Source organism: Geotrypetes seraphini, chromosome 5 (genome assembly GCF_902459505.1).
Source record: "Geotrypetes seraphini chromosome 5, aGeoSer1.1, whole genome shotgun sequence".
In the NCBI taxonomy this organism is placed as follows: domain Eukaryota; kingdom Metazoa; phylum Chordata; class Amphibia; order Gymnophiona; family Dermophiidae; genus Geotrypetes; species Geotrypetes seraphini.
Genome location: NC_047088.1, coordinates 42,085,338 through 42,112,757, shown reverse-complemented (window position 1 = coordinate 42,112,757; position 27,420 = coordinate 42,085,338). Strand labels below are relative to the sequence as shown.

Genomic DNA, 27,420 nt, shown 5'->3' with positions numbered 1-27,420 from the left:
CCTAAAGAACTCATCTTGCTCAGCAACCTGCGGTGTGGTACGCTATCAAATGCTTTACTGAAGTCCAGGTAAACGATGTCCAGGGACTCCCCAACATCCAGCTTCCTCGTCACCCAGTCAAAGAAGCTGATCAGGTTGGATTGGCAGGATCTCCCCTTAGTAAATCCATGTTGGCGGGGATCCTGTAGATTCTCCTCGTTCATGATCCTATCCAATTGGTGTTTGATTAGAGTTTCCATTAGTTTGCTCACTATTGATGTGAGACTCACTGGTCTGCAGTTTGCCATCTCCATCCTGGAGCCTTTCTTGTAGAGTGGAATGACGTTAGCCGTCTTCCAGTCCATTGGGACGTAACCTGTACTAAGGGAGAGATTGAAGAGCGCGGATAGCGGTTCTGCCAAGACATCACACAACTCCCTGAGCACCCTGGGGTGTAGGTTGTCAGGCCCCATTGCCTTGTTAACCTTGATTTTTGACACTGCTGCTGGGTGTAAACTTGAAATTACTAAACGGGTCAACTGATTCAACCCTTGTCTGTAGCTGAGAGCCGATTCCTGGCGCCTTGCAGGTGAAGACTGAGCAGAAGTATTCATTTAACAGTTGGGCTTTTTCCGAGTCCGTCTCTACATAGTCTCCGTCTGGTTTTCTGAAATGTTCTATCCCGCCCGAGTTCTTATTTCTGTCACTGAAGAAAAATTTATCACCTTTCTGGATGTTCTTTGCTAGAGACTCCTCCATGCGGAATTTGGCCTCCCTAACTGCTGCTTTGACGGCTTTTGACTTGGCCAGATATTCTACTCTAGAGTCCTGTTTCCCTGATTGTTTGTAAGAGATGAATGCTTTTTTCTTCTCTTTGATGAGGTCCGAGATCTCCGTAGAGAACCACTGTGGCTTGTTGTTCCTACTCCATTTGCTTACTGATTTAACATAGCGGTTTGTTGCTTCCTGTATGGTGGCTTTCAAAGTTGACCACATTTCTTCCACGCTGTCGGTTTCTGCTTGGCTTTGTAGCGCCTGGTGAACGAAGTCTCCCATGTCTTGGAAGTTTGTGTCCTTGAATTTGAGAACCTTGGTCAGCGTGGTAGATTTTGTGAATCCTTTCCTGAGATTGAACCATATCATATTGTGGTCACTGGAGGCCAATGTGTCACCCACCGAGACCTCTGTGACACTTTCTCCATTGGTAAGAATCAGGTCCAGTATTGCCTGATCCCTTGTTGGTTCCAATACCAGTTGCCTGAGTCTTGCTCCATTCAAGGAGTTTAATAGCTTCCTGCTGCTGCCGGAAGCAGAGGAAAGTGTGACCCAATCCACATCAAGCATGTTGAAGTCACCTACCAATACTGTGTCCCCCCGCAAGGTGATATTCTCTATATCTCCGATTAATTCCATATCTAGGTCATCTTGATGTCTTGGGGGTCTGTATACTACGCCAAGATACAGGCATTTGTCCTCTGGCCAAATTTACCCAAAGGGATTCCCCAGTGTACTCTACATCTGTGATTCTGGTGACCTTAATGTCATCTTTAGTATATAATGCTACACCACCTCCCATTTTACCCTCCCTGTCCCGGCGAAGCAAGTTGTAACCTGGTATGACCATGTCCCACCCGTGGGAGTCTGTGAGCCAGGTCTCCGATATCGCTATAATGTGTTGGGAAAGTGGGTCAAAAGCCTGTGACCTCTAAGAAGCCAAGGTCCACTGAGAAATCCTTAGGTGAAGTCTGGCAAAAGGAGTCACATGAACTGTAGAGGCCATGTGACCAAGGAGAACCATCATATGAGGATGGACACTTTTTGGCACAGTTGTACAAGAGCATCCTGACGCTGCTGGGAAAGGAATGCTCTGAGTTGCACCGTATCTAGAAGAGCTCCAATAAACTGTAGAGTCTGAGAAGGCTGCAGTTGAGATTTGGGAAAGTTGATCTCGAATCCCAAATTTTGCAGAAAACAAATAGTCTGTTGTGTCACTACAGTAACCCCCTGAGATGAGGGATCTTTGATGAGCCAATCATCCAGATATGGAAAAATCTGAAGTCCATGACTTTGTAAAGCTTCTGTTACCACTACTAGACACTTGGTGAAAACTCTGGGAGATGATACCAGACCAAAATGTAGCACCCTGTACTGGAAATGTTGATTTCCCACCTGAAATCTCAGGAACTTGCGAGAGGCTGGATGAATGGGGATGTGAGTATAAGCCTCTGAGATCCAGAGAGCACAACTAATCATTGTGATCCAGAAGGGGATATAAAAATGCTAGAGATAGCATCCAAAATTTTTCTTTGACAAGAAATTTGTTAGGAGTCTGAGATCCAATATTAGTTGGAGACCTCCCGTCTTCTTTGGGACAAGGAAGTAGCGGGAGTAAAACCCTGTGTTCTGCTCTTCTAGAGGAAGTTTCTCCAGGGCACTGAGAATGAGTAGAGCTTGGACTATATGAAGAAGAGAGGCCTGTGAGGGATTGGAATAAACTCTCTTGGTGGGTGATCTGGTGAAATTTGAAGGACATGATGATTGTGGTTGGAAGTGATTAGCTCCCAGAAATGGTAATAATGATGAAGACGACCTCTGATGGGAAGAGGAGAAGGCAGAGATATACTGATTGACGTTAAGCTCTGGCTGAGATAGTCAGATAGGTTGTGAGGTCTTGGATGCAGCAGTTATTTGAGCTTTTTGCGGATGTTGTTGGTGTTGCTTCTTTTGTGGTGGTCTGGTATAAGGCGCAGACTTTGGAGGATAATGCCTCTGATCAGAGGAAGAAGGTTTGTATCCTTGGGAAGTAGAGGTTATGGCCTTAGATCTGATCAGTGTGGTAAAGGATTTCTCATGTTCAGTTTCTTCGTGGCATTTTCAATGGAATCCCCAAAGAGTTGGTCTCCAAGACAATGGATGTCTGCTAATCTGTCCTGAAGATTAGGGTCCATATCAACGATCCGCAACCAAGCCAGCCGCGGCATGGCTACTGAGTATGCAGAAACTCAAGAGGTCAGTTCAAAAGCATCATATGACGACTGCACCAGATGTACTCGAAGTCGAGTGAGAGTATGATACATATGTTTGAATTCTGACAGTCGATGCGAAGGCAAATATTTGAATTAAATTGGTATGATCTTTATCCAAAATTTCAAATTTGAAGTAAAGAAAAAATTATAATTTATAATTCTGTTAGTCATCATAGAGTTTTGGTATAATCTGCGATTAAACTTGTCTATGGATCTAACTTCACACCCTGGGGGTACCATAGAGTACACTTTAGAATGGTTAGACTTCTTCAGAGAAGATTCCACCACCAAAGACTGTTGAGAGCTGAGGTTGCTCAAACCCCTTAACCGGGATGACCTTGTAGTGAGAGTCTAGTTTCCCCAGAACTGCTAGAACTGAGTATGGAATGTTCAAATTTTTATGAAAAGTGTGATAAGGATGCCATTTATGAGAAGCCTAAGCAATTCCTTAAGAGGGTGTTTGAGTTCTAACTCTTCCGTGTACTCCTTTGGTATTCTTGGATTCTGCTTCCAGTATAATATAAGGGTCCTTACTCATCTGATGAATGAACCAGGTAAAAGAAACTGGTTCAGATGGTGGAAATTCCCTCTTAGAGGTGGAATGAGGAGAATCCTCTTTTGGAGAACCATATGCCTCCGTGGAGGAAGCTGAAGCTCCATGCGTATACTTGAAATGAATGTCTGAATCCTTGTGCATGGAGGAAGACAAGTTTTGCTGCCTAGAACGGTGTGGAGTTGAAGGATCAGGTGATGCCGAACGGATCATGCAGGCAAAAGATTTTTAGATTTGGAGCCATGCTTCCCCAATCTTGAAGATGGCGATGAATGTTTGGAGAAACTGGACCTGTGCCTCGAAGTACGACGGTGCTTCTGCTGACGCTCCGAGGAAGAAAGCTGCTTCAGTGGAAAAGGCCAATGCTTTGATGAGTGATGTTTAGGAGAAGTGGATCGATGCCTCGATGATTGATATTTAGGAGACATTGATCGATGTTTCGATGAGCAATGCTTCAAAAAAGATGAAGACTGGTGTTTTGGTGAAGGCGAAGAATAACGCTTTGGTGGAGAGCTACACTTCGAGGAGTGATGCCTTGGTGAGGCAGATCGATGCTTCGAAGACCAATACCGAGAAGCATGGCTCAAAGACAAGGATCAATGTCTTCGAAGCAGCATCGGCATCTTGATACCTTCAGTTGGCATGGAGTGATGTTCAGGCTGAACTGGTATTGGAGATGCCGACATGGGAGTGAGCATTCAACTTAAAGAAAGCATTGAGCTTCTTTTTAAAGACTTGCACCAATACCGTAGGTGTAGACGCCAGTATTATTGGTGCTTCGGTGTGCTCTGGGGAGGAAGACATCTAAGAAGATGCTCCTCGAGGCTTGGAGGCAAGCCGCATTAAGGGTCTCTGTGTGGCCGGCATGAATACACTCGATGCCTGTATGGTCTGATATATCTAAAAAATGTCATCTCCCCATTTTACTGTCAGCTATTTTTTCTTCCATTTGTATCTTTGCTTTCCTGACTATTCGACCAGCCTCTCTTAACTTTTCCAGATACGTTTGCCTATCTTCCTCTTTCTGCGATATTTTGTAGTTTATGAAAGCTAACCTCTTATTCCTCACCTTCTCAGCTACTACTTTTAAGAACCAAAGTGGCCTTCTTTTCCTCTTACTTACTTGCCTCACAAAATGTTAGTCTATAAAAGGGAAGATAGACCTAAGATTCTTTCTTTTTTGGGTCACTGCTGGACCTGCAACACACCTTGCTGGACATCTCCTCTGCATCTAAGTCTCCATGTCCCACTCCCAGCCATTCTGCAACTAGATAAGTTTTCTTCTAGCAATAAGCCATCATCTCCTAAAGCTATCTTCTGCAGACACAAGACCTCTATTACCAGAGCGAGTTACATTCTTGGACAGTATAATTAATCAATCAGTATCTCTCTCTCTAACACTATTTATCTTGTGGCAATTCTCCCTATGTAAAGATTCCTAAATTGATAGCTTAAACCACTGCAATGCCTGCATAATTTTGTAAATAAAACTTGTTCTGTAAAATAAGAATCTAGTTCTTCCTTAATGTTCTAAATATATAGTCCTGATATATTATACAGTGTTGGGTTATAGTACAGGTCAGTACTACAGACATTCCCAAATTAATATTTATTTATATTTCACGTAATATGTTATTTTGTGCCTTCAAAATGGAATTTTTTTCCCCAAACCCCCTGTGGTTTCCCAGTCCTAGAAATATGTGAGGGGGGGCTGAACACATGGCTCTTGCCCTTCCTAATGTGCCCCCCCCATGGCACGCAGTACATGGATGTTTATCCACTGACCATTCAGCAGAAAGCTGGCATGATATACGGGTAGAACAGTCTGGGGAATCCATTCCTGAAAATTTTAAGCAAAAATGAGGGGTTTTGAGGAAGACAGAGGCTTTTAAAATTAAATCAGGAAAATCCAAGATGGCCACTGTGGCAGTGAACGCGCACCAAAAATAGCCCAGGGGAACTACCCTGAACCTCAAAAAAGTCAGGTAAGGGCCTTTTAGAGGTTGGGGGGGACCCTGACTCTAGCTTTAAAAACAGGCAAATTTAGACACATATACCCTCAATTTTCCCCTTAGGCTATAATAGCCTGAACTCACTGTGCCTTGCAGCCAGTCGGGTTAAGCCTAACTGAAACCTCAAACCCCCATTAGACAGCACGCCATGATGGGTGGGAAGGAAAAAATTTGCAGCTCACCCATTAATGGCTTTGGCGGTATATAAAAAATAAATTATTATTATTAAGCCCAATGGACTTAAGCCCCTAATAAATCAGAGTGCAAGCTAGTTCTAAGAGGAATGGACCTTGAGCTCCAAAATCTGTTAGTGCAGGCTAGCTACACAGGTACACTGGATGGTTTCCCTGCTAGCAGCAGACTACTCCCAGAGAGTTTGTGTCCTCTCCCACACAGAATTGTTCCAAAATGGGAACCTCTGGGTACTACAGCCTCAAAAAAGATGGGAAAATTCCCCAAAATAATAAAATTAAACAGAGATCAGAAAGACACCTTCTCAATTCGCTTGCAAAAGGAAAAACTGAAGGTAGCAGTACAGCCCACTGGAGAAGGAGGTGGAGTCCAAAGATGTGGATGACATCCTTCTGCAATCAATTTGTAACCAGAGGTAGAAAACTTATCGTCTGAAATCCTTTGCCCTACAAACATCTGTACACAAGACCTCTGTCATCTTCCAAAGAAGCACAAATTCAATGAGCAATTTATTTCTGTTGGGGTTGTGAATACTGATGAAGAAAGACTGATGCCAAATAATTGAATGCCTTTTACTGTTATAATTTTATGAACTTTGATTTAAACTGTGAATTTTTAAAGAGGTTTTGCCTGCCTTGAAACTGAGCCCTTCTGATTCTTCTAAATCAGAGTTTCTCAACAGCAATACACGTACCCTTAAGGGTATGCAAGCCACTTGTTGGGGTACACGGTACTACATGGGTCTCCCGCCCCCCCCCCTTCCTCTTGACAGCTTCCTGTCCTCCAGCTACATTCCCCACTCCGCCGAAGCCGAACCGGAAGGCTTCCCCTCCAATGTCAAAGCTGATATTGGAGGGAAGCCTTCCGGGTCAGTGGAGGATCCCAGTTACCTCCTTCAGGGCCGTCCAGTTGGGCTGCTCCTTCCTGCCTTCAGCCACACAGGGACGTCAGAGGGAAGGCTTGTGGGTCAGCCACGTGCAGCATGCAAGAGCCGCTGCCCACGTCCCTGTGCTGCTGAAGGAGCAGCCCAGCTGGAAAGCCTTGAAGGAAGCGAGTGTAGCCCAAGAGTGAGCTAGTAAGGGAGAGAGGGGACATGATCATGGGACAAAGGGAGAAAGAAGAGGGGGGAGGAAAGGAGCAAGTTGGGGCAAGGGAGGGGCACAAATTTGGGACAAAGGCTGGAAGGCAAGGAGGGGGGCAAGAACTTGACACAGAAGGAACGGATGGGGCATGAATATAGGACCCAGAAGGGAAGGAGGAAGGGGGCACTAACTTGGGACATGGGAGGGAGGGAATAGAAAGGGAGAATTGTTGGGTATGAATGTGTGAGAGGGAAAGAGATGGTGCACATGGGGAAAGGAAGAAAGAGGAAAATTAGGCATAGAAAGAGGAGTGAGATAGAGATACATGGAGAATAGAAGGATGAGAAGGAGAAATGTTGGATATAGTGGTGAAGAGGGAAAAGAGAAACAGATTGAAGGGGATACAAGGGATAGAAATGTTGGACATAGTGATGAAGGAAAAATGTGGCATGGTATGAAGAGGGTGATATAAGGAGAAATGGGTGTGGGGCTGGTGGGCAGTGGTGAAAAATGCTGCACATAATCCAGGGGATGAGAGAGAACTGTTGGAAGTAGGTGGTATAGATGCAACCTGGATCTCTCTCTCTCTCTCTTTCTTTCTCTACTCCCTTTGCAGAAAGGGAGGGAATGAAAGACAGATGGATAGTGTGAGAGAGAGGGAGACATGTTTCAAATAGGGATGGAGGAGAGAGAAAGAAAAGTTGGACTCATGGAGGGACAGAGAGAGATGTTGGCTGGGGAAGGGAATGAGGTCCGGAGGAGAGAAAGCATGCAGGAGGCAGAAAGAAAGAAATATTGGATGCACAGTCAGAAGGAAGTGCAACCAGAGACTCATGAAATCATCATGAAATTCAGCCTTGTCCATCGGGGATTCCACTCTTCTGCATTACTGATGATGTCATCAGTAACGCGGTAGATTGAATTCCCTGACGGATAAGGCCAAGCAGCCTGTTTAGAGTGCTGCAAGCCCAACTCTGCTTTGGATCAAGGTAGGGCTCACTCGCGGTCAGCGGGGAGGGAAAGATGGAGGGTCAGCAGGGGTTCTGCTGCGCGGTGGTGGGGGAAGCGGGTTGAACAGTTGCTGCCGGTGAATCCCGGGACTAGGGCTTATTTTTGGAGTAGGACTTATATTAAGACCTACCCCTAAAATGATGCTAGGGCTTATTTTCGGGGGAAACACAGTATGTGGGTGGGGGTCAGGGGCGGAGCTTAGGCGGGTCTGAGGTGGAGATTAGGCAGGGGTACTCGATTGATATTTGTTAGACTTAGGGGTACTTGGCTTGAAGAAGTTGATAAACACTGCTCTAAATTATGAATACCACCAAATCATTAAAGACACTTTAATTTAATAAAAAATGATTTCCTTTTCTTTGTCAGAAGCTTGTAGCAAAGCATTATGCTGGCTATCAGAAAAGAAAATGTTTTATTAATTAAAAAAAAACAAAAAACAACCCTCTGCAAAACACTACTGCACAGACACAACAATCTTAATGTTTTCATCATTCAAATATAAACATTCAGAAAATGCATAAATACACAGATAGCTTTCCCAGAATGAAAGTAGGAAGCAAGAGATTTGCAGAACAGAGAAGAAGCCTAACCTTAGATGACAATTTTAAAAACCAGTAATAAACATTCATACATTAAAATGTAACGAAAGATTAGGTTTTTACCTTTGTTAATCTTCTTTCTTATAAATCTTCACTTTATTCCAGGACCAGTGGGGTTGTTTATCTCCTCCCGTCAGGGATCTGTAGGAAGCCTCAAATATTTGAAGCTTTTACCCCCTCCCCTCTCACACCTTACCACTAAGCATGCTCCTCTGGACTCCAGTCAGTCTTTAAGCAGCCAGGAACATCTGTAAGGATAACAAACAAGAGAGCGGAACGGGGAACTCCCTGACAAGCAAAGCAATTCTGCTCATAAAAACAAATGCAACAATGTAAAACACAAAAATAGGTTATGAAACATTGAAAACCTGAATGACAAAACAGTGCTAAGAGAAGACACAGCCTGCACTGTCAGAAAGGAACACCTGAACAAGGGAACCCACCTAATTTAAGTGCTAAACTCTTATAAGGGCTGGTCAGAAATCTAGCTTACCAGTACCTGTAAGGCAGACAATCAGTGAATCAGAAGACAAAGGTTGGATTCCTGGAATAAAGTGAGGATTTATAAGAAAGAAGATTAGCAAAGGTAAGAACCTAATCTTTTGTTCTTGTATTTGCACTTTATTCCGGGACCAGTGGGACATAACAGAGCAGTCCCGAAAAGTCAGGTTGGGACTGATGAGTCTGCTGCCAACCCAGAGGAACCAAAAAAGCCATCCTGTTTGGCTGCCACATCGATCCTGTAAAACTTGGTGAATGTGTGCAAGGAGGACCATGTAGCACCCCTACAAACCTCATCCAGATACACAGCAGACGACTCTGCCCAAGAGGAAGACTCTCCTCTGGTCGAATGAGCCCGCATCCCTAGGGAGGCCTTCTTCCCACTCACCACGTAAGCCGCTGAAATGACCGAGTGAATCCACCTGACAATGGTAGCCTTAGAGGCTGGCCTACTTGTGCAGCAGAACAAACAGGTGGTCAGAGAAACGAAACTCGTTGGTAACTTCCAAATACCACAAGAAAAGTCTAGGGACCACAGCTCCCGGTCCTGGTCCTTCAAACCAGAGGAAGCAAACTTAGGAAGCTGGACTTCCTGATTCACATGGAAAGCGAAAACCACCTTCAGAAGGAAGAAAGGAAGGAACAGTACGCAGCATCACCATGGAATCCATAATACGCAGGAAGAGATCCCTGCAGGAAAAAACCTGAAGGTCCAAAACTCTCCAGGCTGAAGTGATAGCCATAAGGAAGACCGTCTTGACCGTAAGATCCAAAGACTCATATGGCAGACGAGCCAGAGCGCACAGAACCAGATTTAGATTCCACGTCGGATAGGGAAGGTGCAGGAGGCCAAAGTTGAACCGCACCCCGCTGAAAACATACCACATCCGCATGTACAACCAATGAGCCCCTCAAAGGAAGAGGGCCCATGAAAGAGCTACAATCTGAACCCAGAGCAAAGCCACCACAAGGCACTTCTTCAAGCCATCCTACAGAAACTCCAGGACCCAAGGAATCGAAGAAAGAGAAGGATCCTCCTGTTGGAGTGCGCACCTCACTTGGTAACACAGCCAAGCCTTCACGTAGGCCATTACCATGGAGTTCCGTTTACTGTGAAGCAATGTGGCAAGCACTGCCAACGAATAGCCCCAGCCTGTCAAGGTTGCATGCTCAAGAGTCATGCCTTAAGACCAGCCCCTGTGTGAGGAGGCGAGTGACCTGAGCCCCCGATTTCGCTGGTCCCAAACCAGGTTGGCATACCACGGCCACATCGGCCAATCGGGAGCCCCCAGGATCACTGACCCCTCGTGATCTGATATCCATCTCAAAAGATGACCTATCATGGGCCATAAAGGTAAGACATAAAGAAGAACCTCCCGGGGCAGGGCTGAACCAGAGCATCCAGGCCTCTCGATAACGATTATAGAATCGATAAGTTTTCTTGTTCACCACAGTCGCCATGACATCAAACATGGGGAACCCCCACGGGTGCACTATGCAATCGAATGCTCTTCGAGAGAGACTACTCTCCGGGGTCTAGCATCTGACTACTAAGAAAGTCTGCTTGAACATTTTCCACACCTGCCATGTGTGCCGTGAACAGCACCACAAGGTGCCTCTCTGCACAGCAAAAGGGCAGCCAAGCCTCCATGCTCAGAGATGGATTCTTTGTGCCACCCTGAGAGCCGTGGCATTGGCCGAGAACACCCGTATGGCTCGATGACAGAGATGATCCTGGAAATGGAGAAGAGCCAGCCAAATCGCCCGCAATTCCAAGCAATCGGTCAACCACTTACGTTTCAAGGGCGCCCACTGCACAGGAATAGACATGCACACTGCTCCCCAGCCCTTTAGACTCACATCTGTCGACAGGATCATCCAATGGTTTATGGTTTATTTATTTATATCCCGCCCTTGCCAAGGCAGGTTATAAAATAATATACATATACATGACGGTTAGTCCCACTGTAGCGTGGTCTAGCAGAAGAAAAGAAGTGCTGTCCTGAGGAAGGACCTGAGTATGGACGGGAATGCCGAAAGTGATGAAAATTAGAACACCCTGAACTCCTAGAAGGGTGGGACCTGCTCCCAGGCAATGCTTTCGGTTTGCGATCCTGAACACTGACCATAAGGTCATCCAGACCTGGGCCGAACAAGAGCTGACTCTTGAAGGGCAACCGGCTCAATGTAACTTTAGAAGATGAATCACCAGACCATTGCATTATTCAGAGCATTCTGTGAGACAAAACAGAATAGGCGCCAAGCTTGGTGAAAACTTTCAAGATGTCATACAAGGCATCAGCCATGTAATCCATTCCATAGATGAGAAAATCCAACTCACGCAGCACCACAGTGTCATGATCATGGCACAGCTTGGAATGGCACGCCTGTGCAACGAAAGATGAGGCCATTGCCGCTTTGACACCAGCCACGGCCAAGTCAAACAGACACTTAAGGATGAAATCCTTGCTTCGATCTTAAACATCCTTCAGGAGTACCCCTCCATCTGTGGGAAGAGATGTGCGCTTGGTGACCTGCGCCACTGAGGAATCCACCTTTGGAGAAACAAAGCGCTTGTTAAAACCATCTATCGTGGGATAAAGCTTCACCATGGCCCGAGCACATTTCAGGGGCCTTCTGGATTATCCCAGATATCTGAAAGGATATGAACCACATCAGGATTATCAGGAAAAGAGGCAGATTGTGGCCTCTGGTCACTCATGAGAAAACATTCAGCAGTGACTGGCTGATCTGACTGCAGCTTCAAGTCCTGCAGAGATTCAGATATTAAATCCATAAGGTGTGCGGCTTGAAAAATCTGTGCACTGTGTGGTCGTCCTCCAAATCACAGATCCCACATGAATCTGGATCGTGGAGATCTGCAAGATTCTCAACATTTGCGGCCGCCGCAGTAACACCCGGTGAAAGAATAGGAATTGAAAGAGTGCCCTCCACAACTGTGGGCACCACGGTCTTATACTCCAGAACCCCCATAGGAAGACAAGAGGATAGACCCTGGTCCAGTAGAGCAGAAGTCCCTGTGACCGGCCCAGAAGCCGCAGGAAGGGAAACAGGCAGAGACTTTTTAACTAAGTATGCCGATAAAGCATATTCACAAAATCCGGGGGGGGAGGGGGGGGAGGGAAGTTCCCCCACGATGGGAGCCGACTTCTGTGTCTCAGATTTGGAATGCTTGGAAGACTTGAAGATTTTCGCCGAAACGCTGCCATCGCACTCACCAGGGCACCCAGATGCCAATTTTGCAGGAGTCGGACAGAAGGCACTTGAAGGACCTCCCTGGAGATAGAAGGTACCACATCTGGGCAAACCTCATCTCCTCTTGCAGGCCACAGTGCACATAGAGCACAGCTGCGCATCCGACAGTCATCCACTGCAAATGAGGCATGAATTCATCTCATCCTCTTCTGGGGAGGCCATCTATGAAGTTTCATGCAAAAACAAAGCTTGGAAGTAGGAAAAATATACTTAAATTAAAATTGGGAAAAATCCAAGATGGCTGCCATGATTTTGAAGAAAAATCACCCAGGAAAAGTACAGGAACCCTCAGAAAACAGCGATTCAGAGGTGGGAAGGGGTAGGGCATGCAGGGAAACCCACCCAAAAACCCCTTTAGAATACCTCCCAAAATCGCTGATTCAGGCTGTCAGCTGTTACATGTACTGTCTGATAGAAGCTGCAGGCAAAGCTGAACACAGCATACAGGGAGATCCTGAGCCTCATGGAACTGGAAATCTGGATTTCAAGTCTTCCGATTGCCTCACTGGCCTGACCACCACAGCCGGAGACCTCTGCCACCCGTGGACACGCCACACTGATGTTTGGTGGAGAAACACAGTCTGGCTCCGATCCTGGTCACGTCTCAATGGAACCGCTCAGCCTGCACTACACTCACTAGCGGACGAACCTGGGGTGAGCTAGCTCCCAAGGAAAAAGTCCCGGAACCCCAATCAGATGTGCAAGCTGTCCAGGAGCTTACTGCTGAGCAGGGAACCCCCCAGAATCAGAGTTCTCCAACAGTCTGTGATTTCCCGCCGCAAGGATGTCTCCGCAGGGAACCTCCACAGCACGAGGGTGAAACCGCGACCAAAAAGTACCAAAATTACTGGAAAAAATCACCAAAAGAAACACGAGCAGAAAAGATAAGCTCCTATAGCCTGTCCTATAAGAATTTAGACTGGAGTCCAGAGGAGAATGCTCAGCGGTAAGTTGTGAGAAGGAGGGGGTAAAAAAGTTTAAATGTTTAAGGCTTCCTACAGATCCCTGGCAGGAGGAGGTAAACAACCCCACTGGTCCCAGAATAAAGTGGGATTGTACAAGAACTACTAATAATTATATCATTATAATTAGTATTTTAAAAGTGCATAAAAAATTATGAAAATAATCTTCTCAATTATCTTTTCTAATCTAATCACCTCAGGTTATTTCAGACATAGAAGCCTAATTCAAACTTTGTAAAAGTGGATAAGTTTATGACTTTTTCTAATTTTTTAAAATACTTATTACTCAGTATAGATTACAAGGAAAAACTATTTAGCATCTGAAATAATAAACAATTTGCAGATAACTTGTAGCAAATAGAAACTGCAGCATTATTTCATCTACCTTATTATTTGTAAAGCAGATCAGAAAAGCAGTTTTAGTTTTCACTTAACTCTGAAATTAGTACATTTCTTTATTTAAACAAGCCAATGCAACTGTTTCATTAACAACATTTTTCCAGATGCTTTTGTGTTTTGCTTTTAAGGCTACATACGTAGAATGATTTACAGATAATTAGCCACCTGATTTTTCTTCATTTTTTGCTTTCTCTAGCTGTGGAGCAGAGTGAGGCTTACTAGTCAGTCTACTCAAAGATGAGCTTCTCTTCTGGTTTAATCCTCCTAAAGATCAAGGGCAAAAGAGACATTATTTCTCAGCAAGTTAATTAAAACACAATTTTATATTAATGGGGTAATTTTATAACACAGTGCCTAGGTAGAAAAGTTTCACGGGTGCACTCATATGTCTATAAAGCCTATAAAGACAACGTAAGCACTTATGTGCCCTTATAAAATAGCCTACTGGGAAACTCCTACCCAACTTTACATCTACTCTCATGCAGGTGTAATTGCATGTATACATGCCAATAGGATTTGACACATATGTATGCATATCATAGCATATATGCTGATCCTGCCCATAATTCCATCTACTTTCCCCCCTCCCCCGGAATGCCAATACATGTTTATCATACAAAAGAATGCACTAAGTACATACTTTTTAGCATGCACATCTCTAGACAAGCTTATCCTAGTTATAATTTGTACCCAGGTAACATAGTGTCCCACTGATTGTCCTCCTTCCACCAGGTCTCAGAGATGCCTATTATATCTATCTCATCTTTCAGTGCTATATACGCTAACTCTCCTATTTATTTTTTAGGCTTCTTGCATTTGTATACAGACACTTCAAATTATGTTTTTTCCTTACAAATACAGGCTGTTGAGAAGACAGGGAAAATTTGAGTCTTTTACTCTGCATTCCTCTTAAACCCTACTGGCTTTCTTTCATCATTATTAGAACCTCTCTACTGGGACTCCCTAAATATCCTGTTTCAATAGTTTCCTCCAAGGATACCTCACACTGAACCATCTGCTCCTGGGAAAGGGCAACAATGTAAGAAGAGCAATGTGCAGGAAGGCTCTAAAGAAGACAACCTCAGAAGGGCAGGCGAGTCCAAGTATAGGTGAAGGAGATGCCACAAGGATTCAAGGAGAAATAGTAGAAAGGGTAATAGAAAGTGGCACATATAAGAGTGACAAATGAAAAAAAACCTACAAAGCCATTCGTTTCCTAGTTTGAGAAAACAAAAAATTAAAGGGAAAATCAAAATTAAAGAGTGGTTCCTGTTGAACATACTAATGTTATAGGATGAGATAGGGAACAAAAGCATAGAAAGGAGAGAAATTCCGTACTATGGATGGTAGAATAGAACTGAAATGAAAGACAAGCTGAATGAAGATTAGTCATATATGAACAGTTCTGCCAGGGGGCTGTCTGAGAGCTCTGGTATGTCTTATAAAGAGAACTTAGCCAATGGAAGAAAAACAGAGTAGAAGATAGTGCTGCCCAATTCACGATTCAAATTGATTTACCGATTCATTTCGGGTGAATCAATTCAAAACCAAAAAAATTAAAATTTAAAAAAAAAAAAAAAAAATTGGCCTCCCGATTCATTTTCTAACCCTCCCCCCTCGCTCCCTAAAGAAGGATCAGCAGCGCTGCCTCTTGCTGGCCAGCCACTGCCGCTCCTCCTTTAGAGGGTGAGGGTCAGTCGTAAAGTGCTACAGTGTCCGGCTCCCCCCCTGGCCTCCCGCGCCTCCATTTACCTGATTCCAGCAGGGAGCAGCCTACAGAGAGGATTGCCAGTACTTTAGCGATCATTGCAGGTTGCCATAGACCTCTGCCACGATCCTGCCTCTGACATCAGAGGAGGGGCGTGACCGCGGCAGAGGGAAGACAGCTTCAAAGGTCTATGGCAACCTGCAATGATTGCTAAAGTACTGGCGATCCTCTCTGCAGGCGTGAGAGGTCAGGGAGAACACACAGGCCTTACGGGGGGGGACAGTCCTTCAGGGGTGGGGTGTAGGCTTTCAAGGGGGGACAGACCTTCAGTGGGGGCAGACCTTCAGGGGGGGACAGACCTTCAGGGGAAGGGGCCCTGGTGTAGAAGTACACAGAAGGAGGGAGGGAAGGGGGGTTCAAAGAGACTTTGGGGGGAAGAAATATTGGGTCTAAAAGCAGAGGAGAGGGAAAGAGATGGTGGACAATGGGATTTAGGGATGAAAGGAACAGAAAGGGAGAGATGTTGGACCCTGGGGTGGTGAGGAAGGAGGGAGAGATGCTGGATGAAAGGGTAGTTGAGAAAAGGTGGATCTGTGGATGTAGACGAAAAAAAGGAAAGATGCCTGACTTCCAGGGGAGGGAAGGGAAATGGAAGGGGAGGACAGAGATGGAAGATGGATGGTTAGAACGGAGAAAGAAAAAAACAAAAAATGGGCAGGAGACCCTGGCAAGCAAGTTATCAGAAGACAACCAGAGCCTAGAACCAACAAGATTTGAATAATGACAACAAAAGATAGAAAAAATAATTTTATTTTCTGTTTTGTGATTCCACTTGTCAGATTTGAAAAGTGTATTCTGTCAGAGCTGGTGTTAGACCGCAAACGTGAGCTAGGATTTAACAGAGAGCAGAAAAATCTTTTTTGTTTATTTTGTTTACACCACAGCGCCAGTGTAGTTAGGAGAAGGCAAACGGGGTGAAGAAGCTATAAAATAAACCCACCAGGATGTTTTAAAAAACACCCAATTGGGCAGGAAAATTGAATTGAAAAATCGATTCAATAGGCTGAATTGAATCAAAAAATTTTTTCCTGAATCGGGCAGCACTAGTAGAAGCAGTTCCTCTCACAATATATGTTGGAAAGAAAACAAAGGGGAACTAGTTGAGAAGTGACTGAATAAATAGTGAACAGGAGATCGAAACCATTAAATGCTCCCACTGAAGCAGTAAGGTTTGAAAATTAAGAGAGCGTAATATGCAAATTTATACGCAGAATCTGGCTATAGGCTGTACTGAGAGACAGCCTAGAGTACAGCGCTCAGGTTTTGGAGGGCTAATGAAGAGAAATAGGACCATTTCCTATTCAAAGAATTGGTAGGAAAGGTGGAATAGAGTAATCAAGAATGTGGATGCAATCAAAAGAGGAGTATAGCCAGAAAGAAATGCAGTCCAATGGAAGTGAACTCCGGAGTGACTGGATGGCTGGGAAAAATAGTTATGAAAATAATCAGACAGGAAAGGCATTGAGGGGCATAATCGAAAGGGACGTCTAAGTTCATTTACATCCATCTCGCAAGTCGTCCAAAGTTAAAAAGAGCCTAAGACACATTTTCGAAAAATACATCCAACTTTTTTTTACTTTCGAAAATCATCTAATTATACGTCCTGCCGATCTGATCGTCCAAGCCACTTAATCATCCATATTTATACCACATTTCCGTCCAAGTCCAAAACACCTAGAACAAGTCCTTTTGGACGTGGGAGGGGTCTGCAAAGTGATGGACTGCACACCCAGACATGCCACCTAAATAATGAGGTACCTTACAGGGCACTGCTGTGAACTTCACAAAAAGGGTGCTATGGCTTCTCCTCACTACAGCTCCCTTATAGGTGACGATGAGCCCCCCCAAACCACCTCCAGAATCCCCTAGACCCACTTATCTACCACCCCAATAGCCCTTATGGCTGCAGGAGCCACTTATATGCCAGTAAAAAAGAGTTTTGGGGGTGTATAGGGCAGTGCCCATGTTTAAGTATCAATGCAGTGATTACAAGGGCTTATGGGCATGGGTCCTCCTCTCTTTGGGTCCCTAACCCACCCCCAAGATGACTTAAGCTGCCTCTGGGCTGGACGACTAGGCTTTTCTATGCCAGGCGGCCAGGTGATCATAGTCTGGAGGCTGAAATTTAAAATTGTGAATAGAAGAAAAGAATAGAATGCATTGCAGGAGGAGGAGATGCAATGAAGAAAAGCTCAACTGACCTGAAGAGAATAAAGGGCATTCTCTCATTTGTGTTAAGTGATTTGCATAGGGACACAAGGAGAAGCACTGGGACCCGAATGCACAACTCCTGGGCAGAAGCTCCACCAGATGACTGATGGACCAATGCTTCTGAGATGGAGTCCACTGTCCCTGAATGGAGCGATCTTTACAGAGAGTTCCCCAGGCCTTTAGGCTGGCATCCGTTAGGATAGTGGTTCACTCCTCAATTCGGAGAGGCTTGCCCTGCCAAAGAACCTCCCCCTGGAATCACCAGCGCAAACTGCTGCGAGCTAGCTCCATCCAAGGGAGCAGTATCTGAAGGGAGGGGATGACGCTGTGAACACCACCAAGAGAAAAGCGATTCTTGTAGAGGACGCATGTGCACTCTGGCCCCGGGCACCGCCTCCAGGAGGCTGCCATGGACCCTAATACCTGCAGAAAATGCCAGGCCATGAGAATTGGGAGTGCCAGGAGATCCAAGATCTGTTTCTGAAGCTTCTGTTTGCAGGGCTCGGGAAAAAGAAACACGTCCCTTTAGCGTGAACCCCCAAACATTCCAAAGTCTGTAACGTTGTAAGCTGACTCTTCTTGAAGTTTAAAATCCAGCCTAAGCGCTGCAGCTGAGACACTACCATCTCCATCTCTCACAGTCCTGTTGAGACAGAGCCCGGATCAGCCAGTTGTCCAAATAAGGATGGGCCTGCTCACCCATTCTGCAAAGAAAGACCACTGACACCACTACCATAACTTTTGTAAAAGTGAATGGCGCAGTTACCAATCCAAAAGACAGCTGTGAACCAGAAACGCTGCTGAAGAACACGAAAGCGCAATGATTCGGGTAGATCAGAATATCCAAGGAGACCAGGAATTCTCCCGGAACAACGGCAGCTATGTCCATGCACACCATTTCCATCCAAAAGTAAGGAATGCATAAAAAGCAGTTACTTGAGCAACTTGAGATCCAGAAGTGGTCTCTATTCCTCTGATCCATTTTTTTTGGAACGATGAAATAGGAGGAGTATCTGCCTAAGCCCAATTCTAGATGGGCTCCATCACTCAGATGGCCAAAAGATACTGCAGGATAGTGTATACCTTTACTCCTTCTCCGGTCGACCTGCCTGGAGTACAGAAACAGTTGTGGAGGGAGGCGAAAGAAATCTATTTTGTGCCCTCCCGAATGATGTCCAACATGCACTTGAAAGACAACCCCCAATCTGAGGGGGACTTTCGGAATCATTGTGACTTTGTAGGCACCACTCGGGAACAGTATCCCGATGCATATGAATGTCTGGAAATAGATGGCAGTATCCCAGGGAATATATGTGAGATGAAGAGCCCAAGGGACCTTGGCAAAATCTGCAGGAAGGACATAAGGAATGGTGATTCCCTCATGAAGCACAGCGAAACTGGTTCTCAGGGAGAGACTTAGGATGGGATCCACCACAATGGCCTCCAGACATCAAAAGGTAGCTGACCCTTGAAGGAGAGTCTGCGCAGAGTCGCCTTAGGGACAAAATCACCTGCCCAAGGACAAATCCATAGAGTCTGGTGCACTGACACTGCATAAGCTGAGATATTACTGAGAACTTGCATAAGAGCATAAAGGGCATCCGTCACATAATCCACGTCCCCCAGCACCAGGTGGGGACAGGCATTCACATTCACAGAGGGCACCCTGCACAATCTCAAATGACTTGAAGGCACCCCGAAGGAGGCTGCCACAGCAGCTTTAATACCTGAAAAAGATAAGGGCCACTCTGCGATCCCGGGAGTCTTTGAGCATCACACCTCCAAGGGCCGTATTATGGCATAAATTTATTTATTTATTGTGGTCTGTATTATGGCAGATTCTGGACTCATGACCTGTGATATTCTGGAGGCACTCAAAAACTATATGCAGGGCCTACCCTGAGGGTGCTCAGTCTTAAATGTGTGCTGGCGGCTTTCTGTTCTGGCTATTAGTTTTGTTTTTACTGAGGGAAGGTCAGAAACAGTGACTAAGAGCATAGGTGACCTTGCCTTCCTTGGTTGGCTGCATAATGTGCTCTTTGAACACTGAAAAAGTGCTGCGTTGCTCATTTTTGGAGCACTTATTAGACTCAGTGCTGGACATATGGAGGAAGGGGGTTGTTGTAAGCAGAAGACAGAGCGAGAGAGGCCTGGACCCAAGGGGAAAGACAAGAGGCAGATACTGGACTATGAGAAATGCAGACAGAAGAGACAAGAGGGGGAGAGACTCTGAGGAAGTACAGAGAGATGCAAGATCATAACAGAGGAGGGAGAGAGAGGGAGACATGTTGCCAACAGTGGTGGAGGAGAGAGGAAGAAAAGTTGGACTCATGGAGGGACAGAGAGAGATGTTGACTGGAGAAAGGAATGAGGTCCATAGGAGAGAAAGCATGCAGGAGGCAGAAAAAATAATGTTGGATGCACAGTCAAAAGGAAGTCCAACCAGAAACTAAATCACCAAAGATATGAAAAATGATTTTATTTTCAATTTAGTGATCGAAATATGTCAGTTTTGAGAATTTATAATCTGCTGTCTATATTTTGCACTATATTTGTCTATTTTTCTATAATTGAGGTGACATTGCATATTTGAAAGTCATCTGCCTTGACCTCTTTGAAAAATAAAAAAATATAAATGATAATTAACATTTTCTCTGCATACAGTGTGCTTTGTGGGTTTTTGTTTTTTTTTTTTATTTTGTGGTTACCATTATGAATTAATAAGATTATATTGTGTGTATATGAAAAATGAATGGAAGAAATTGCATTACAATTAGTACTATTATAATAGGGGTGAGGTCAGGGGCGGAGCTTGGGCTGGGGTACTTGGTTGGTATTTGTTAGACTTAGGGGGTACTTGGCTTGAAGAAGTTGAGAAACACTGGTCTAGGTGACTATGGAGTTCACTCAGTAAGGGCCCCTTTTTCCAAAGCTACAGTAGTGATTCTCCCATGGCAAATGCACCAAAGTCCATCCAATTACTATGGGCTTCAGTGCATTTGCTGTGGCAGAATTGCTATCACAGCTTTGTATAAGGAGCCCTAAGGCAGGAACTACTGTCTCTGTGCTATGTCTTAAACAGAAACCAGATTGCCAGGGATGCAAAGCATTAACTGATTCAACATGAATTTGAAGTTGGTTGAATACCATTCTCTCAAGTCTGATAGTTTTGAAAGAAATGGAAGGTTTGATACTGGCCAGTAGTTATTCAGAATAAGAGGATCTGCATTACTTTTTTTCAAGGGTGGCTTAAATGCTACTGGAACACTGCCTAAGTGTCAAACCTTAAAAAAGAAAGTCATATTGAGCATTGGAAAATAATTAATAACAATCAACTAATAAAAATAGTGCACATTTAGGGGTCCTTTTACTAAGGCACACTAGCCGTTTTAGCGCACGTTAAATATTGGTGCACACTAAAATGGCTAGTGCATCCATACACTATAATGGACACATTAGCATTTAGCGAGCGCTAAAACGGCTAGCGCGCCTTAGTAAAAGGACCCTTTAATTTTCCCCACCACCAAATTTCCCCGTCCTGCATGGCTACTTTTTCATGCCACCCAGCTGGAAAAAATTTCTGGGGAGAACATTGTATAGTAAGTATTTTTCTTATAATTAGAAAATTCAGATTTCATTTATGTAATCTTCTTGTACTGTTAACTCAAAAATCTACACAGAGTTTCCTGCACCTTTTTGTTCCATATGTGCCATTTTGGATAGGAGCTGCTGGGAATGAACAGGAGCTTTGTTATTCAGTCTGTTTAATGAGGCACTTCTCTGTTTTATACCTGTAAGTAAAAGTGTAAATGATATGATTAAATAATTACAATTTTATAAGAAAATTAGAAACTATAATATCCCAATATCAGCTACAAGCAACAGTAATGCAACAAAGCAAATTTTCACCTTCGATAATCTACTTTCTCTTAATCATTGGAGGATTCAATATGCTAGGTGTTCAATCCCTTCCCGCAATCCAGACGATGTAGAAATCCAAGCACTTTTCTGAGCATGTGCTACTCCTACCTTAGAGAGTTAGAGCCCTCTACAGTTCACTCCCAAAGCCAAGCAACATACCGGAAGAAATCCATGACAAAAGAAAGGGCACGGGGGAACCTCCCTGGTATCATAAACAAATTTCTGTTATGGGCTGCTCTGCAAAACATGAAAACGAGCAACAAACAGGCAAAAGGCAATACAGAAAAAAAACATTGAGGAACAATGTAGAACTAATAACAAGCACCCACAAGAAACAACCTTTGATAACACACATACTCACAGAAGAGCAAACTCCCCACAGGATCAGTCTACTGGTTGGAAGATCCTGAAGCCTATAAAAAGAATAACCGAGGTTAAAGAAAGCAGGCAATTCCAAACAACTGAGCTTACACAGAGAGTGTAGGCCATACTGAATCCTCCAGAGATTAACAGAAAGAAGATTATCGAAGGTGAAAACCTAATCTTCCATTCTGTTACATCCCTTCAAGATTCAGTAAACTAGGTGACGTACCAAAGCAATGGCAGTGACTAGGGAGGTAAAATGGCAAGACAAAACCAGGAGAAGAACCTCTGCAAACAAGTTCAAGAACCAAGAACAACAGCTGAGGTCCAGAATATTGTTGGTGTGCAATTTTATTCGTCAAATCAAAAGTCAGAGAGCAGGGCAGCCAGGAGAAGTTGGGAGGTAGAAAGAGAAGGAAGAAAATCAAATGAAGAAAAGCAACAGAGAAAGAAGGGGAAGGTCAGAAGAAGGCAGGTGAGAGGGGCAACAGACGGAAACTGGAATAAGCACAAACATCAACACAGGTACCATAAAGCAGTAAAAGGGGCCAAAAGAGACTACGAGGAAAAAATAGGCAAGGAGGCGAAAAACCTCAAACCATTCTTTCGATATATTAAGGGGAAACGACCCGCGAATAAAGCGGTGGGACCATGGAATAAAGGAAGTGCTAAATGAGGAGAAAGCCATTGTCGACAAACTGAACACATTTTTTGCGTCTATATTTACCAAAGAGGATAGACACAACATACCTGAACCCATCAGACTATATGCTGGAAATGAAGACAGGAAACTAGACGGTCAGTCTAGAAGAGGTATGCAGGCAGAGTGATAGGCTTAAAAGCGATAAATCCCCAGGACCGGATGGCATCCATCCCAGGGTCATCAAGGAACTGAAAAGCACAGTTACTTACCGTAACAGTTGTTACCCAGGGACAGATATTCTCAACAGTGGGTGACGTCACCAATGGAGCCCCGCAGCGGATAGCCTCGAAAGCAGACTAGCTTGAAGATCTTTGTAAGAGCTTCCGAGTGCTGCACTGCACATGCTCGAGTGCCTTCCCGCCCAAGTTAGGGCGTGCGTCTCCTGCGAGGTACCTCAGTTCAGATACCTAGCTAAGAAGCCAACCAGGGGAGGAGGGTGGATTGTGAGAATATCTGCCTGCTGTCCCTGGATAACAACTGTTACGGTAAGTAACTGTGCTTTATCCCAGGACAAGCAGTCAGCATATTCTCAACAGTGGGTGACCTCCAAGCTAAGCATAATGGAATGGAGGGAGAGTTGGCAAGTTAAGAAAAGAGATTTTGCAAAACAGATTGGCCAAAATGGCCATCCCTTCTGGAGAAAGTATCCAGACAGTAATGAGAGGTGAATGTATGAACCGAGGACCGAGTGACAGCCTTGCAGATTTCCTCAATAGGAGTTGATCTGAGGAAAGCTACAGACGCCGCCATTGCTCTAACTGTGGCCCGTGACTCGACCCTGTAGAGGGAGACCAGCCTGAGCATAGCAGAAAGAGATGCAAGCAGCCATCCAGTTGGAGATGGTTCGCTTCGGATGCCCCAACTTATTTGGATGGAAGGAGATGAAAAGTTGTGGGGCTGTTCTGTGAAGTTGAGTGCGTTGCAAGTAGAAAGCCAAGGCATGCTTGCAGTCCAAAGTATGGAGGGCCACTTCTCCAGGGTGAGAATGAGGCTTTGGAAAAAATACTGGAAGAACAATAGATTGATTGATGTGAAATTCTGACACAACTTTAGGCAAGAATTTGGGATGAGTACAGAGGACCACTTTGTCATGGTGGAAAACTGTGAAAGGTGGATCTGCATCCAAAGCTTGTAACTCACTGACTCTTTGAACAGACGTGAGGGCAATCAGGAAAACTACTTTCCAAGTAAGGTACTTGAGATGAGCCTTATCAATTGGTTCAAATGGAGGCTTCATCAACTGAGCCAACACAACATTGAGATCCCAGACCACTGGAGGTGGTTTGAGTGGTGGATGAACATTAAAAAGTCCTTTCATAAAGCGGGAAACCACAGGGTGTGCAGACAGGTTTCATTTTTTTTTTTTTTTTTTCCATTATATTTTTATTTTCAAATTTCATAAAAAGTGTACATAATAATAAAATATATTTGATACATGCATGGTATCACTTTTATATCTATCACAATGTATGTCTGAATTTGATTTTCCCCTTCACCCTCCCCCCACCCCTTCATCACTTTAATATAATTTTTTCAAATTCTATAAAAGTATATAACATGTTTGAATACAATTGATAATTATTCAATATCATATTTATATCTACTGCAATATATTCTGTATAAATTTTATTCATTTTCCCTCCCCCCACCCTTCTATTATCCCTTAATCATTTGTTACATTTTGTATCATATATTATAATATATTATATTTAAATTGTTTTCCTTACCCCCCCTATATGTGTGTCATAAGAAGATCTCTAAAAGAAGAAAGGAAGAAAAAGTATTCTATTATTTAATCATTACAGTATTTTGTCAATGGCCCCCATATTTTTATAAATTTATTATATGTCCCCTTTTGTATTGATATTGTTCTTTCCATTTTAAAAACATGGCATATTGTATTCCACCAAAATGTATAATTTAGGTTGTTGTAATTTTTCCAATTGTTAGTTATATGTTGAATGGCAACCCCTGTCATAATTAATAAAAGTTTATTATTTTCTGGTGAAATTTGACTTTTTTTTCTCATCATTGTTCCAAATAAAATTGTATCATATGATATTGCAATATGATTTTCCATTAATTTATTAATTTGTGGCCAAATTGAATTCCAAAATATTTTAATATAAGGACAATGATATAATAAATGATCTAATGTCCCTGGTTCTAGATTACAGTGCCAGCATCTATTAGACTTAGAACTGTCTAGTTTTTGTAAACGAGTAGGGGTCCAAAAAGCTCTATGTAATAAAAAGAACCATGTTTGTCTCATAGACGCTGACACTGTACATCCCATTCTCCAAGACCAAATTAGTGGCCATTGAGATGCATTAATTTGATGTCCAATCTCAATGCTCCAAATGTCTCTTAGACCGTTTTTTGGTTTTTTATTCAAATATCCAGATATTAATTTATACCACAATGCGGCTTGATGTCCTAGGAAGTCTGCTTTAAAGCATAAGAACTTTAAACTATATTGATTGTTTAATGATTTCCATTCAGGGAACCCAACCTGAATGGCCTGCTTCAATTGCAACCATTTAAAACTTTGTGTTTTATTAAGACCAAATCTATGTTGCAATTGTGAAAAATCCAGCAGTTTACCTTCTGAAATAATATCATCTAGAGATCTAATTCCTGCAATAATCCAGTTCTTCCACAGGATTTGAGCTCCGCCAATTTTGATCTTGGAGTTTATCCATATGGATTGATTAGTTGATTTATATATTGGGATGGGTGTTAATTTATCAATAAATCTCAATGTTTTCCAAGTATCCATTATTATTTTATTTTCTCTGTATCTTTTAGGTATATTAATACTTGGTAAATGTACTAAATTTAGGGGAAACATAAGGCGCCATTCTAAATATAACCAATCTGGTGCATTATCTATAAGTTCTGGGAGGATCCAATACATACCCTGACGTAGAATATAGGCTTGATGGTACCTATAGAAATTTGGAAAATTTACCCCTCCCTCCTTAATTGATTTTTGTAAGGTTACTAAAGCTATTCTAGATGTTTTACCAAGCCAAAGAAATTTTGTTAAAATTCTATTAAGATTCTTATAAAAGGACCCCTGAAAATAAATAGGTATCATACTCATTTGGTAGCAAACCACAGGCAAGATCATCATTTTAATAGTTTGAACTCTGCCCCACCAAGATATATGTAATGGGTTCCATTGCTCACATAACTCCGTAACTTTTTTTAATACATATTTTTCATTTTCTTTTACAGTATCTTCAATTGTTTTTTTAACTTGAATGCCTAGATATTTAAATCCTTCTTCTTTCCATATGAATGGAAAAGTATCAAATAATCCTTTTACACAGTAAACATTCAAGGGTATAATTTCAGATTTATTCCAATTAATTTTATAACCTGAAAATTTGCCAAACTTATCAATTAATTCCAATAAAGAAGATAAGGTAGACTCTGGATTTCTCAAATAAAGCAAAATATCATCAGCATAAGCCGAAATTTTATATTCCATATCTGAATATGGAATTCCTTGTATCTCCCTCGTTTGCTGTATTGCTAACAATAAGGGTTCTAATACAACATCAAATAACAAAGGAGATAAAGGACAACCTTGTCTAACTCCCCTCTGCAATTGAAAACCATCAGATATCTTATTATTAATATTTAATCTTGCAATCGGGAAGCTATACAATGTTTTTACCATTTGTATGAATCCAGAACCTATACCAAACCATTCTAAAGCCTGATACATAAAATTCCATTCTACCCTATCAAATGCTTTCTCAGCATCTAATGAAACTGTAAATGCCGGTTCATCCATTTTTTTTGACAAGTTTAGCATGTGAAATAATAGTCTAGAGTTATTGGAGGAATGTCTTTTAGCAACGAAACCCGTTTGATGCATATCTATAATATGTGGGAGAGCTTTGGCTAATCTCAAAGCCAAAATTTTCGCCAAAAGTTTATTATCAACGTTTATCAAAGATATAGGCCTGTAGTTTGAAACCAAAGTAGGATCTTTATTTGGCTTAGGCAAAACAATTATTATTGATTCAGCCATAGTACCTTTTATATTACCTTTAATAAGTTGTGTCTGATATAATTTTAATAAATGTGGGGAGAGGATATTTTGAAATGTTTTATAAAATTCTACTGTGTAACCATCACCACCTGGAGCGGATCCAACTCTAAGAGATCTCAATGCTGTTTCTAATTCTTTTAATGATATAGGTTCTTCTAAACTTCGTTTTATATGATCAGGAATCTTAGGTCCATTTATTAGATCTAAAAATTTTTTTCCATCTTTTTGTTTCTCCAAATAAGGTTCGGAAGAATATAGATCCTTATAAAAATTTAAAAATTGTTTTAATATTATATTTGTTTGATTTGTTATTATACCATTATCATCTTTAATTCCATTAATAATTGTTCTCCTTTTTTTTGCCTTAAGATAATTTGCTAATAATTTTCCCGCCTTATTAGAATTTCCATAATACATCGCTTGTTTGGAAAACAAATCTTTTCTTATCATTTTTGAAGTTAATTCATTATATTTACCTTTTACTTTCAAAAGAGCTTGCAAAACTTCATATTCCCATTTGCTTATCAATTTAGCTTCTAATATTTTTATTTCTTTTTCTAATTCTATATGTTGTTTTTTAATTTGTTTCCTAATAAAAGCTGAATATGATATGATATTACCCCTCATAGTTGCTTTAAATGCATCCCATACATTTTCTATAGATGTATCTTCCACTAAATTTATTTGAAAAAATTCATTAATTTGTGTTTTAAAATTTTCCAAAAATTTGTCATCTACAAGCAATGCATTATCAAATCTCCAAAGAGGTCTATTATTTTCTAATTGATCTAATTGT

General features: G+C 42.7%; 1 protein-coding gene across 4 annotated transcripts in view; it reads right to left on the bottom strand.

Annotated features, from left to right (window-relative positions):
* MAP7D3 (MAP7 domain containing 3) overlaps positions 1–27,420 on the bottom strand; it is a 289,399-nt gene that overhangs the window by 148,733 nt on the left and 113,246 nt on the right. For all 4 annotated transcript variants that reach the window (XM_033945723.1, XM_033945721.1, XM_033945722.1 and 1 more), the window contains exons 7-8: positions 21,264–21,362; positions 13,758–13,856 (exon numbers count right to left, since the gene is read on the bottom strand). In XM_033945723.1, the coding sequence (XP_033801614.1) occupies positions 13,758–13,856; positions 21,264–21,362 (198 nt within the window). The remainder of the gene's footprint in view (positions 1–13,757; positions 13,857–21,263; positions 21,363–27,420) is intronic.